Raw genomic sequence first — 13,092 nt, 5'->3', positions numbered from 1 at the left:
CAGCATTTAAAGCAGAGCGTTTACAGATCACCCAGTTTGACGTGTTTGAATTTGGAAGCCGGTGACTCTGGAATGTCACAGATGCATTTTTAGCCCGGCGCTACCACCCCCTCCTCCCTTTGCTCCAAACCCTCCCTCCCCCTCCCTTCTCTCCTGTCTTTCTTCTTTCTCTTTTGAAGGATATTTTTGTGCCCCTCTGAGATTTGTGTCTGACAAGCTTCACAGCAAGGCACCTCCTCTGGACACAGAGCCTGCCACCCTGGGGGCCGGACGCTAGGTGCTGTGTGGGGTACCCTGTTTAGTGGAGAAGGAATCTAAGCCAAGGCAGAGTGCCTGGTGACCTGTGGATGGGAAGGATGTCACAGACCAAAAGCCTGGCATCCTGCCCTTCCTTCCTTAGAGCCGGTATGTTACACTTAACATCCCAACAGTCATTATTTCCTACTAACAATCATGACATTTTTGAATCACTTTGTTATACACCTGAAACTAACACAACATTGTAAATCAACTGTTGTGTTGTGTGCTTAGTCATGTCCGACTCTTTGTGACTCTAGGGACTGCAGCCCACCAGGCTCCTCTGACTATGGAATTCTCCAGGCAGAAATACTGGAGTGAGTTACCATTTCCTCCTCCAGGGTATCTTCCCGACCCAGGGATTGAACTCTTGTCTTTTGGGTCTCCTGAATTGGCAGATGAGTTCTTTACCAACTGCGCCACCTGGGAAGCCCACAATCATCACAAACAACTAATTTTTATTTACTAAATGATTAACTCACTTCCCCATTTTTTATTAAAGACAGAGCCCTCTCATGAGCAGGAATGTTTCCTTCCCCTCCCCCACCCCAAGACAGAGGGATGCCAAGCTGGGCCATCACATTACAAAATGTTATTTTGTGCCGGCTTTAGGAAAAGAGGGGCATTTGGTGACTCATGAAACCAAAAGGCGCTAGCTTCAGGCCAGGCTGGATCCAGGCGCTCAGAGAGCAGCAGGTGGAAGCCATCTGCCAGCTCTCAGTGTGGCTCTCCTCTGCCTTGGCTGCGCCAGGTGCTTCCTCCATGGAGAGCCCTCTAGAGAACAGTGTTGGAGGCCACCAGGCCAGCAACCCCAGATGCAGGGGAGCATCGGCCTCCCGGGGACCCCCAAAGTCCCAGGACAGCTGCTATCTGGCCACACTGGGGATTGCACTGCCCCAACTGTCCCCTGGTGGTTCTTACCAGCCACACCTGGGACTCACAGCCATCCTGGAGCCCAGGGACGGTGTCAGCCCGTGGACCCACTGGAGTGAAAGGGGGATGGTTCCCAAAGGAAAAGCAGGAGCTGCTGCCACCAGAAGAAGGTATTGGGCTTGGGCAGTGAGAGGCCTTGGGCTTGCTCAGGAGCGTGTGTGTTTCCAGGTGCCCAGAGTAGGGCTCGGGAGAGGAAGAGAAGGTGGGAGAGGGCAGAGTGTCCCCTTAGCCTTCTGGAGGGGCAGCCCCCTGCCCTGGCCTGTTTCCCCTGAAGCACATTTTCCACATGACCTGGGTGGTTGGGTCCAGGTTCCTCCACCCTCCTTCCTACCTCTCCCTTTTTTCTCCCACTTTCTTGGCTCCAAAAGGGCAACTTCTTCCAGCTCCTGTGCACCACACACAGAACATACAGCAGGCGCCACTGTGTGCTTTGGGTTAAGATCAGCACAGTCAAGTTCATTCCCAAGGCTCATGGGAGCCCTTCCCAGACGCACCACCAGGCAGGTCTCCCCACTGTACTCGTCATCCAGGGACGCAGGTGAGTCCCAGGAGGACACAGTGGGGTGGGGGACCCGCTCACACCCCACATCCCCCGTGGTGCCCCGAGGGACCCAGGGGGTGGGAAGATGGAGTCCTGGCCCCTACTGGCTGCTGAGTGTGGGATATGAGCTCCCAGCCTCCAGGCCCCCAACTGTCAGGGCCTGCTGAGTGTAGAGCTGAGCCCACCCCTCTCTGTGGGGAGTCCCTGAGGACACAGGCTCCAATAACTGTTGGTGGAAAGGTTCCTGCACCCCCTGAGCCCAGCCACGAGTGTCAGGATGGGAGGTGGAGGCAGGGGCTAGATAGGGTGGGTCTCCCCATGGCTCAGACCTCCAGAAGCCCTGCCAGCTGAACCCAGGCTTCCCCCATCATGACCCTGATGCCCCAAAGGACTGCTGAGTAATTTAGCCTTTTGTAGAAGGATGGGAGCTGCCTGCCAGTCTCCTGGGAATTTCACCCCAAGGTGGGAAGGACCCACACCCAGCAGTTGCGCAGAGCCAGTTCCTAGGGGGTTCTCCCAGAGCCAGTACCGCAGTGGTGGGGGGTGGCCAGACAGATGGAGCCAGTGCCAGCCCCAGGAGGGGGGACCCTGGAGACCTGTTGGCCCTGAGCCCTGCTTCCCGAGGGCCAACATCTGGCCCTGAGGGGAGCCAGGTCACCCATGAGTGCCCAGGGCAGAACCCTGCCTCAGGCCTTTGCCCAGTTCTTCAGCTGTGTGCCTCTGCCAGTCTCTGCACTTGTCCTCCCAAATCCCCCAGGTACCCACTATTAGGGCTGGGCTGACACAGGCAGACCACCCCGACTGCGCGCCATCCTAGGGCCTCAGGCTCACTCTCTGGTGGCCTCGTTGTCCTCAGAAGCAAGGCCACCCTCCTCATCTCGGCCTCCAGGCCCCGGAGCATCACTGCTGTCCATCTGGGTCCCTTTCACTTACATGCCCTTCTTTCAGCCCATGGGCTCAAACCCCCACTAGGGTCAGTGGAGGTTTGTGGAATGAAGGAATGAAACAATAGCTCTGCAGACAGGCTCCCTGTCCACATGGCTGATGAGTCAGGTGCCCCCTCCTCTTGGTCCCCCCAACCCTGTCTTCCACCCCCGTGGGAACGGCCCTGCTTATGGGCCAGTTGTTTGTCTACCTGCCTCCCACCAGCCCATGGCCAGCTCAGAGCCCAGCACACAGTAGGTGCTCAGTAAACAGCAGCTGCTGATGTGGGTGGCGCCCACGGGGGTGGCAGCTCCTGCTTCTGGGCTTTGTCTCTGCTCCCAGCAGTGGATCCAAGGAGGAAGGCCCCCTTGGCGGGTTTGTTTGTGGCAGGACACAACCCAATAGACTCTGTGTCTTTCTTCTCTCCTCCTCCACCCCTGCAAGGGAGCTTGGGGAGCGGCAGTTGCCAGAGATTGAAGGCAAAATTGCTTGAAAGCCTGCACTTTTATCCTCCAATTTGTAGCCATTTAGCAGGGCCAGGCTGAGGGGCAGCGTGGGCTCTGGCTGTGCGGGCAGCACAGAGGCGCCCACTGCTGCAGAGAATGGGTTCTTTGTCCTTCTCCAGACAGCTCTGGGCTGTGAAATGACGCCCACAGACCAGGGGCCAGGCAGGTCTGCAGGGCCGCAGGGAAGGTCAGTGGCCAGCCTCACCCCAGGGCCCAGAGCTGCGAGGGCTTCCCCAAGCTCCGGCCATAGGCACTGGGTGGCCTCTGCCGATCCTGCCTCACTTCCCTGCTCCCAGTGCTCAGCTCCCGACAGTGCCCAGGCCCAAAGTGGACCTGAGGCTTGGCCCTCCCTTGGGCCACTAACAAGACTGTTGCCCTGCCTGGATCAGAGGGGTCTCTCTGGTGGATGGAGATCATGGAGGGGAAGGGGGACCAGTTTGGTGAAAAAAAATGTCTGGAAGAGGAAGGTTGTGGGTTTTAAACATTGTGAATAGCTGTGAATAGCTGCGCCCCTGCTGTAGTGGGAGTCAGCACTGTCTGGACCTCACTGCTGGAGTTGGGAGCCACGGCACCCAGCCGTAAGGCACTGAGGCTGCCGAGTGTCTCTCAGCCAGAGGAAGAGAGGATGTGGTCAGGACTGTGGATGCTGTGCCGGCACGGCAGGGGGTGTCTGTGAAGTCAGGGCAGGGAGGGTCCTCGTGGCTGGAACGGAGGGGAAGCTTCCTGGAGGCAGTGGCATCTGACCCACCCATGTTTATGTCACCCCTAGGTTGGGATGGTCTTGCCTTCTTTCCAAGTGGACTCTGGGCAGCTGGGCCAGTGTCTGCCCCTCTGTGGAGCCCAATGGACTCAGGCTCACCCAGCACCATCCTCCTCATCTCCTTCTCCCTGTCCCCGTCCATCACACTCGGTCCCGCCTCCAAGTCGTGGCCAGGAAGCCACGCTACCAGAGATGCCTCCCCACCTTGGGCCATCGTCCTCTTGAGCTCGGCTCCAGCCCCCACACCCCTGAAAGCTCCCCATGGCTGAGAACAGTGAGAACCCCTGTCCTAGGGCGGGCAGACTGCAGCAGGTGGGGGCTGTGCCGTGTATTTTCAAGCCTGAAGTGAGAGGGAGTGGCGGGCGGGGCGCTGCTGGGGCGCCGTGTCCCTTACTGGGGTTAAACCCTCGTATGACTGCCGGCTCGCCTTCTCTCCCCATCACAGTGCCCCCTCCCCTGCTTGAAGAGACACTGCGGCCAGGCGGAGGGGCAGGCCTGCATCTCATGCCCGCCTGGGTGCTCCTGTGTCCCCATGGGTTCCAACTGATGCTCGGCCACCCCCATGAAGTCCTCAGGAATCAGCACCAATAAAAAAATACACTTTACTGTGTGGACTTCAGGGTCTGCAGGGGCAGCACGGCAGGTGTGTGGGGAGCAAAGCATGCAGCGCGCCAGCCAGTGCACGGGATGCGGCGAAGCGGCCCCTCTGCTGGGCTTGGCCCCTGGCCGCTGGGCTCCTCTGACTGCCCTGAGAGGACTCTCAGGGCTCGGCTGTTTCCCTCTCCCCAACCAGGAAACTCTGGTTGAGCAGATGGAGCGGGAGGGGCAGCCTTCTGGACAATCAGGCGTCCGGGGCTCCGGCCACCCTCAGAGCCTCCAGTCGGGGCCCAGTACCTGAGCTGGGGGCGGGGTGGGCAGAGCAGCTGGCTCGGCTCAGCCAGAAGCGGCACACAAGGAAGGAGGGCGTGGGAGCCCACACCTGCCAATCCAGCCCCGAGCGCCTCAGCAATTTTGTCTCTTTTGATTAAACATCTAGGGAACATCGAGTTCATGGACGTGTTTTCTTCTTCTCCGTCTTCCTGAAACACCCAGAATGGAGACGCAGAGACCTGCTGCGAGCAAGGTTCCTGGGGAGCGCCCGGCACTTTGGGAGCAGATAAAGTTCGAGGGAGGAGGGATGAAGGACCGGGTCCGGCCTCAAGCAGGGGATGGACAGCAGCAAAGCCAGCAGCCAGGGCTTGTCTGGAACAGGGCAGGTGTGCAGGCATGCGCAGGTGTGTGTGTGTGCAGGGGCCAAGCGCTGGCCCCAGAGGCCTGGAGCACACGCCAAGCACTTGCTTTGGGAAGAACACTGAGCAGTAACTGTGAGAAGCAAGGACATGACCAGCCATCACACTGTCCGTGGGGGTGGACAGAGTGACTGGGAGCCCTGGGTTGTCCCTCCTGGGCTACAGCAGGACTTGGGTGGCATCATCCTGGCTCACGCAGCAGGGGCCCTTCCAGCCGCCCACCAAGCTGCCTCCACTGCCAGCGGATGGTCTGAGAGGCTGCCATGGCATTTAGGGTGGGCCAGAGACAAGGCAGAGCACATGCCTGCAGGGTGGCCAGGTGGACGTGAAGGCCCAGCTGCCCAGGAACCCAGGGCCTCGAGGGCGTGGCAGTGGCCTCAAGCATCCCGGGTGCCATGGAAGGTCAGCTCACTTCCAGCAGTGCTCCAGGGAGCTGTGGGGCTGGATCTTGAGCTTCTGGGGGCAGAGCAGCTTGGTGAAGGCCCGGCGGAAGCTATAGTGGCACAGCGGGTAGAGGACGGGGTTGACGGCCGAGTTGGCCCACAGCAGCCAGAAGGACGTCTCGTACCAGTAGTCGGGGATGCAGTGGCCATGGCAGGCAGCCCGAATGATCATCAGGAGTGTGTAGGGGGCCCAGCAGAGCCCAAAGATGCTCACAATGACGGCCAGTGACTTGGCCACCTTCTTGTCCCGTGAGAGCCGGAAGCGCTGGGTGATGCTCTGGGATACCATCTTCATGCGCTTCTCCAGGGACGCAGAGGATGCGGATGGCTTGGAGCCGCGCTTGAGTGAGCGAGGCCTCTCGGTGCCCCTTGAGGAGCTGCCAGAGCTGGAGGTGGGCGAGGCCGCGGCACCCCCACCGCTACCACCCCCGAGGGCCACCTCCCCGGCCTCAGGGCCCGGGGTCACCTCGCTGACCCCCACCCCGTACCTGTGCAGCGGCACAGCCTCCCCACACCCTTTCTGCCAGCATCCCCAGCAGCTGGGTGCGGCAGGCGGTGGAGAGGGCTGGGCCTCGGGCGGAAGCTCGGTGGTGGCCGCCTCGCGCACTCCATCCAGCCGGACACGGGTGCGCCTCTGGATGTTCAGGTAGATGCTGAGGTTGAAGAAGGTGACGCTGAGGAAAGGGGTGAAGAACTCGAGGGTGGAGGCCGTGATGAGGAAGTACCAGTTGTAGAAGAACTCGGCGTAGCAGTGGCCCTCAGGGATGGAGCTGCCACCAGACAGGTACTCCCAACTGAGGATGGCGGGTCCATAGAGCAGGAAGGCCAGCACCCACACCAGCACCATCTTCTGCACCGCCCGCCGCGTGTCACCCTGCTGGGCCCGGTAAGAGACCTGCAGTGGGACACGCTGGGTCAGGAGGCAAGGGGACTGAGTCCAGGGCACAGTGCCGCCCAGGGCTCCGGGCAGCCTCCAGGCCTCTGTGCAGGGCCCTCCTCGGCAAAGATGCCTTCCCTTCTCCTACATGAACCCCCGGTAGGCTGAGGCCTGTGACTCTCCCATGGGCTTGGAACCGCCCCTCAGAATCCTAATTTTGTGCTAGGCTGCCTGTCAGCCATCCCCCCGCCAGCTGTGCACTCCCCAGGAGTCACGTCACTGTCCAGTCCTTGGAGGACCCGCCGTGTGCCCTGCTCTGTGCTCGGCACCTTTGATATCATCTCATTTAATCTTCACACCTGCTCCACCCTGGTTCCCACATTCTTGATGGTTCAGGTCAGGCAGGGAAGACCACAGGTGGAGGGGCTCCATGGGCAGAGCTGGCTCCAAACCCACGCTCTCTGCGCCCTGACCCACTGCTTCCCTAGACCAGGACACACACAGCCCCAGCAGAGGGAGCCTGGTAGAGCCGTCAGAGGAGACGGCACCAGACTGACCTCTGCTGCAGTGCTGCTGCCAGCCCTGTGCCTGCGTGACTCCGACACGGGAAGGGTAGGCAGTCCAGGGTCCCTAAGTGTGGCCACCCACACCCAGGGCAGCTCGTGGAGCCTGTCTTTCTGAGGCACACCACCACCCGCCCCCCCGCCGCGGGGAGGTTCCACCTGGGGCCCTTGGCCCCAGATAGTCCCTTAGTTCCAGGGACTTTGGACCTGCTCCAGGGTGGAGGCTGGAGTGATCCCCTCTTTCAGGTCTAGACGGCCCCTTCTGCCCAAACCCAGACCAGTCCTACTGGCAGCAGATGGCTGATGAGCAGGCAGGTGGTTACAGAATGCCTGAGGTGAGCGGATCCCAAGCCCACCCAGCACCGCCCATTCAGAAGTGGCCATACCCCCTGCCTGGTGGGTCTCCTGGCCGCCTCTGGCCACCCTGCCCCCTGGGAGCGAACATGGGCACCCACATCCCAGACTCACGGCTCGGGTGACCGACAGGAAGCGGTCATAGCTGATAAGCACGATATTGAAGACAGAGGAGGTGCAGAGCAGGTAGTCCACCACCAACCACAGCTTGCAGAGGCCCCGGCCGAAGGGCCAGCGACCGGTCAGCACGTAGGGCACATAGAGTGGGATGCAGAATGCCCCTGTGGGAGAGGAGGGCCATGGCTGGGCAGGGCCCTAGGGTCAGACCCCCCACAGCTGGGGGATAAGCAGGACCTGGGGTCACATAATGGGCCCCTTTCTGGGACCAGCAACCCCCCCTCTGCCTCCTTCCTAGGCATGCTCTGAGCCCTGCACCTGGCCTCCAACCCTTGCCCCACCCCCAGCCCCACTGTGTTCCTGGACTTGGAAGCAGGATAAAGCTCCAGCGGTAGGGCCCACTGGGCACAAGGAGACCCAAAGCGTCATTCCTGGCCTTTTGCTAGCCCTCCCAGTGCCTGAAGGAAGGAAGGAGAATTTCCTTCCTCTCCGCCCCGCTGCACCCCAGCTCCTATCCTGGCCTTTGGGTAGCTCCTCCTCATCGGCTCAGAAGCCGAGAAAACATTTCTCCGGGCTCAAAGGGCACTTGACTGCTGCCACGCGGGCGGCTCCCACCGCCAAGCCCCGCTCTGAGCAGCTGGCAGACGCTCCTCTCAGCCCCAACAGGTGTCTGGCGCTCCGGCCCCCTCCTTGCGCCCCGCCCCCCCAGCCGGCAGCAGCGCACGGACACGTGAGAACGCGCGCTTCAGAGCATGTCCCCAACCCCCCCCTTCCCCGCGGCCTCCTCCCCCAACACGGCTCTAAAAATCTCCCTTCCACGTCCCCTCCTCCCAGCCACCCCCCAGCACCCTCCCCGCGTCCTGAGTCCGCTGCAGCCTTTGTTTGGCTACGGCGCAGGAGCCCGCGCTGCACCGTGGCCGCAGCGCCTTGCGCCTTGCTGAGCGCCCACTTGCTCGGACCCCTTCCCTGGGGACGTCCTTCCCCAGCCCGAGTCCCGCGGCCCGAGAGGCAAGGAACTTCTGCTGTGCCCACCTCCCCAAAGTCCTGGACACCCCCTACTCAGGCCTGGCTCCCTAGCGGGGTGTGTCCCCGAGGAAAAGCACACTAGGTCCACGTTCCAGCCCCCGCTGACCCGACCCAGCTGGGCGCCCCTGACTCGGGCGGGGGCTGGGGGCTTTACCCACGAGGAAGTCGGAGATGGCGAGGTTGAGCAGAAAGAAGTTGTTTTGCGTGCGGAGGCTCGAATCCGCCACGAAGGCGAGCATGACCAGCGCGTTGCCCAGCACCGTGGCCACGATGAGCAGCGCCATGAGCGCCGCCAGCACCGCGGTCCAGGCGGCGGAGAAGCCGCGCGCCCCGCCCGCTGCCGCCGCCGCCGCCTCGCCCGCCAGCGCCCCCGACGCGTTCAGCGGCCCGTCGGGCGGTGAGCGCTCCATGGCCCCGCCGGCTCACGCAGCGCCGGAGCGCGGGGCAGGGTGCGGACCGCCGGCCGGGCGGCCAGGAGGGGCCCCGGTCCGGGAGCCTGGTCTTTGCGGGCTCTCGGCCCGGCCGGGTTCCCCGTTGGATGCCCGGCGCATGGTCCGCGGGCGCCGAGACGGGGGCCGGGGCGGGCCGCGCCTAGGGGGCCCGGCCCGGAATCTGAGCCGAACCGGGCCAGCGGCACGACCGCTGCAGCCTGAGCGGACCCGGGGCGGAGCTGGAGCTCGAGCAGCTGCTTGAGCGTCCGTGCGCCCGGAGTGCCGCGCGCAGCGGAGTGAGCCCCGCGCCCAGCCTGCGGCCCCCCGCGCCCCGCTAAGCGCCCCCGCCATTGGCTGCCGCCCTCGCCCCGCCCCCGCCCCGCCCGGCGCCGGCAGCACCACGGACAGCGCCGCGTGCCCGCCGGGCCGCCGGAGCCCCAGCCCAAGTGCGCACGCCGGCTGGCGAAGAGCCTGGCACGGCGGGCGCCCGAGCTGGGGGCTCGCCTGCGGTCAGCCGCCCGCGCACACAGGAGCCAGTCTCTGGGCCGCTTAACATGCCCCGTGCCCTCCGTCCCAGTGACCCCTGGCTGGCTCTCATCGGGATCTGGGGCGCCTAAGGGGGTCCGGAGTTGGGGTGAGGGGAAACTCCTGCATCCGCGCTCAGGGGAACTTGCCCCCAAGGGACCCCCTCCTCGTTTCACCCTTCGAGCAAGCAGGACTTGGAGAAAGGAATCTCCCAAGGAGAAAAGATGGGAGGGGTCTTGAGAGCCGGTGCCCTGGTCAGGGGTTCGCTCCAACCCCCATATGCGTGGGACTCTGGGTCTCACTCTCCCTTGGGCAGGACCCAGGGCAGGGTCCAGGATGACCTGCAAGGCGCAGACAGATGTGGAGTTACATAAGGGAAGATGGGGAACCAGCGAACCCAGCCGGGAAGGGAGCGTGCCCATCCTGAGCTCAGGGGGCCGTAGGCTGGAGGAAAGCGCCCGTCGGCCTGGCACCCAGCCTCGGGGTCCCCCCGGTGGACAGTGCAGTCGGGAGGTCGCTGCTGCGGGGACAGACGAGGTCACTGCCCTCCCGGCGCAGCTAAGGCGGCGCGCTGCGTTAGCGCCTGCGGGAGGGGATGGGGGGAGAGCGGCAGGAGGGAGCGCCCCCTCCCCCAGGCATAAGCGCTCGGATAGACTGGGTCAAGGACGAGACAAACACAGCGAGACAGACTGACACGCCCGTAGGCAGACACACAGACACCCACAGACCAGGGAAACAGCCACCCAGCGTCAGGCTGGGGACCCACGAACGGCAGTTAGACACACACACATCAGACAGCAGACAGCGAGGGAGCACAGCCCGAGGGAGAGGGAAGCAGCGACTCCGCTCAGTCGCCAGCGGCGCACATCCGCGGAAGCCGCAGAACAGAAGGGCGCGTCTGCGCATGGGGGTAGGGACGGGAGGCTGGGGGAGGGGCTGCAGAGGGACCCCAAGTGCTGGCACACACGGGCACCCCCACATTTACATCAGCTTCCTGATCAAGCTGGGACATATTCCTCCTCTAGTCCTGAGGTGCCTTAGAAACTTTGGGGAGTGAGGGGTGCTGGGCTCCCCGTCCTCCTTCCCCAGGGATAACTGCAGGGAGGAGACCCTAGCCCCTCACCCCAGCCCCAGAGGATGCGTGATGATTCTATGACTTCTTGCAGCTTGCACTGGGGGAGAGCTGTTGAGACTCCAGCTCACCACCTGGCACCCAAGCCCTCTCTCAATACCTCCCCACTACCAGCAGTCTTGCTCCTCTTTTTTTTTTTTTTTAGTCTTGCTCCTCTTACAGGCTCCCGCAGCTCCCCCTGACTGCACCCCCAACTTGCATGGTGCACCAGGCTGTCCCAGGAGCAAGCTGATGGGTAGACAAGCCGAGGCAGAGAGCTCATGGAGTGGGCAGCCAGGCGCTCCCGCCATCCAAGCCTTCCTGCATCACTGGTGCTGGGTGAGGGCCTCGCGTCCCTGTGCTCAGCTGTGGCCATCCCAGGGCTGGCTCCGGCCAGTCGTGCTTCGTGGGCACGCCCACACCCCTTCCCTGGGTCTCCAGAGATGGAGTTGGATGGGGTTTTGGAGAGGGGCTCTAGTCCTCTCCTCACTGGCTGGGAGCCTGTTCCCCAGCCTCAGCTGCTGTCCTGGGTGGAGGGCTGAGTCAGGGGGTGTCTGAGCGGAGGGCAACCCCTTTACAGACTCAGTCAGGCTCCATGTGGTGTCCGTGTTCTCCAGCTTTCCCTGGTGGTCTCACACCACAGCAGCTGGAGCAGGGATGTGATGGGGGGAGGTGGACTCAGCTCAGACCCTGGCACTGGGGACCCAGCTGTGTGCCTTGGGGGAGTTACTCAGAGTGTGGAGACCTGGAAAGGAGGCCATCAGAAGAAGGAAAGCCACAGCTGGCCCAGAGGTTTGAGGGTGACCGTGGCTGTGGGTGGTGAGCGCCCCCTATTGTCACATACAGGCATGACCTCATGAGCCCCCGCGTTCACCCTACAAAGTGATAGGACCAGTAGCCTGTACGGAGCCCAGGAAGCCACCAGCCCAAGTCACACAAGGACAGAGGCCCTTCTCTTGAGGGCCACACTCCTGGCCCAGCCCTGAGATCAAGGCCTCTGAGGTCACTAAAGGTACCAACTCTTGGGGCCTTGACTTTGGGTGGACGGGAACCTAGAGTCCTCTGTGCTGGGCCCAACTTGGCCAAGGCAATTTGGGATGAATGAGGCAGGTCCCCACGTGGCTGCCCACAGAGCCTCCTGCCTTGAGGCCTCTGTCCCAAGGAGGGATATTCAAACCCCAGGATTGCAAGGAACCCCCCCCACCCAAGACACCGGGAAAGGCTGGCTGAGGGTAGGAGACATAGACCCCTCTTCTCAGCCCACCAGGACATCCTTGGAGATTATGGCCTGCAGCTTGAGTTTCTCCATTTATCAAAACAGCCAGCATTTGGGATTCAAAATGTCCAGTCCAACAAGGAAGCAACGTCCTGACCACATAAGCCCTAGATTAGAGAAATCAGGCCCTCTGCAAGCCCTCACAGAGGAGAGGCCTATTCACTAACTGGCTGATTCATTCATTCATCCACCCAACAAGGTTTTATTGAGAGTGAAAGTGTTAGTCGCTCCGTCGTGTCTGACTCTTTGTGATCCCATAGACTGTAGCCCACCAGGCTGCTCTGTCCATGGAATTCTCCATGCAAGAATACGGGAGTGGGTTGCCGTTTCCTTCTCCATGAAAGTTGCTCAATCGTGTCTGACTCTTTGCGACCGCTCATGGAATTCTCCAGGCAAGAATACTGGAGTGGGTAGCTGTTCCCTTCTCCAGGAGATCTTCCCAGCCCAGGGATTGAACCCGGGTCTCCTGCATCACAGGCGGATTCTTTACCAGCTGAGCTAACGGAGAAGCCCAGGTTTTACTGAGCTCCTACTAAATATTAGGGAACTTCCCTGATGGCTCAGTGGTAAAGAATCCACCTGCTGATGCAGGAGATGCAGGAGACGTGGGTTTGATCCCTCAGTTGAAGATCCCCCAGGAGAAGGAAATGGCAACCCACTCCAGTATTCTTGCCTGAAAAATCTCATGGACAAAGGAGCCTGGCGGGCTACAGTCCATAGGGCTGCAAAGAGTCAGACACGACTGAGTGACTAAACGTCAACAGAATATCAGAGTATCAAGCATTCTGATGCAGGGAGGCAAGCGTAACACAGGAGTTGAGCAATGAGCGTGTCAGATAGCTGTGCACTCCAGGGAGAGAAAAGACCCCAGGCAGGGGACGGAGGGTGCCAGGACAGGGGGTTTGGGGACCACCGCTGCCTCCCTGGCATTTTGAGCCCCTTGGACCCAAGGATCAATGATCAAGAGGAGGGCTTTCAGTTCTGTTAGGGCTAATTAGCCCCAGTCAGCAAGGGGAGGTGGCGCTGCTGGTACACAGAGTGGCCAGGAGATATGCGGGGTCAGGGCTCTCCTGGCACTGTGGTAACTCTCACAGGAAGGCCTCTGAGACCTGCAGAGGT

General features: G+C 61.8%; 2 protein-coding genes across 4 annotated transcripts; one reads left to right on the top strand and one right to left on the bottom strand.

Moving 5' to 3' along the window:
• Window positions 1-663: 663 nt before the first annotated feature.
• On the top strand, window positions 664-4,412 carry LOC122448874. Of its 3 annotated transcripts, none has more exons than XM_043480545.1 (3): window positions 664-1,340; window positions 1,614-1,768; window positions 3,971-4,412. In XM_043480545.1, exons 1-3 carry the CDS (start codon window positions 934-936, stop codon window positions 4,228-4,230), a joined length of 822 nt encoding a protein of 273 aa, XP_043336480.1. In that variant the 5' UTR covers window positions 664-933; the 3' UTR covers window positions 4,231-4,412. The 3 variants fall into 3 exon arrangements, with proteins under 3 accessions (XP_043336480.1, XP_043336479.1, XP_043336477.1); XM_043480544.1 differs by having other exon boundaries at window positions 1,599-1,768; XM_043480542.1 differs by having other exon boundaries at window positions 664-1,768.
• Window positions 4,413-4,539: 127 nt separating this feature from the next.
• On the bottom strand, window positions 4,540-9,041 carry HRH3 (histamine receptor H3). The gene is made up of 3 exons (XM_043480536.1): window positions 8,785-9,041; window positions 7,602-7,768; window positions 4,540-6,588 (listed from the first exon to the last, which is right to left on the bottom strand). The coding sequence occupies exons 1-3, from the start codon at window positions 9,038-9,040 to the stop codon at window positions 5,659-5,661; spliced, it is 1,353 nt and encodes a 450-aa protein (XP_043336471.1). The 5' UTR covers window position 9,041; the 3' UTR covers window positions 4,540-5,658.
• Between the last annotated feature and the right edge of the window lie 4,051 nt (window positions 9,042-13,092).

Source organism: Cervus canadensis, chromosome 10, assembly GCF_019320065.1.
Source record: "Cervus canadensis isolate Bull #8, Minnesota chromosome 10, ASM1932006v1, whole genome shotgun sequence".
NCBI lineage: Eukaryota > Metazoa > Chordata > Mammalia > Artiodactyla > Cervidae > Cervus > Cervus canadensis.
Note: the sequence above shows the minus strand (reverse complement) of the source record. Positions and strands in the feature narration are given on the sequence as shown.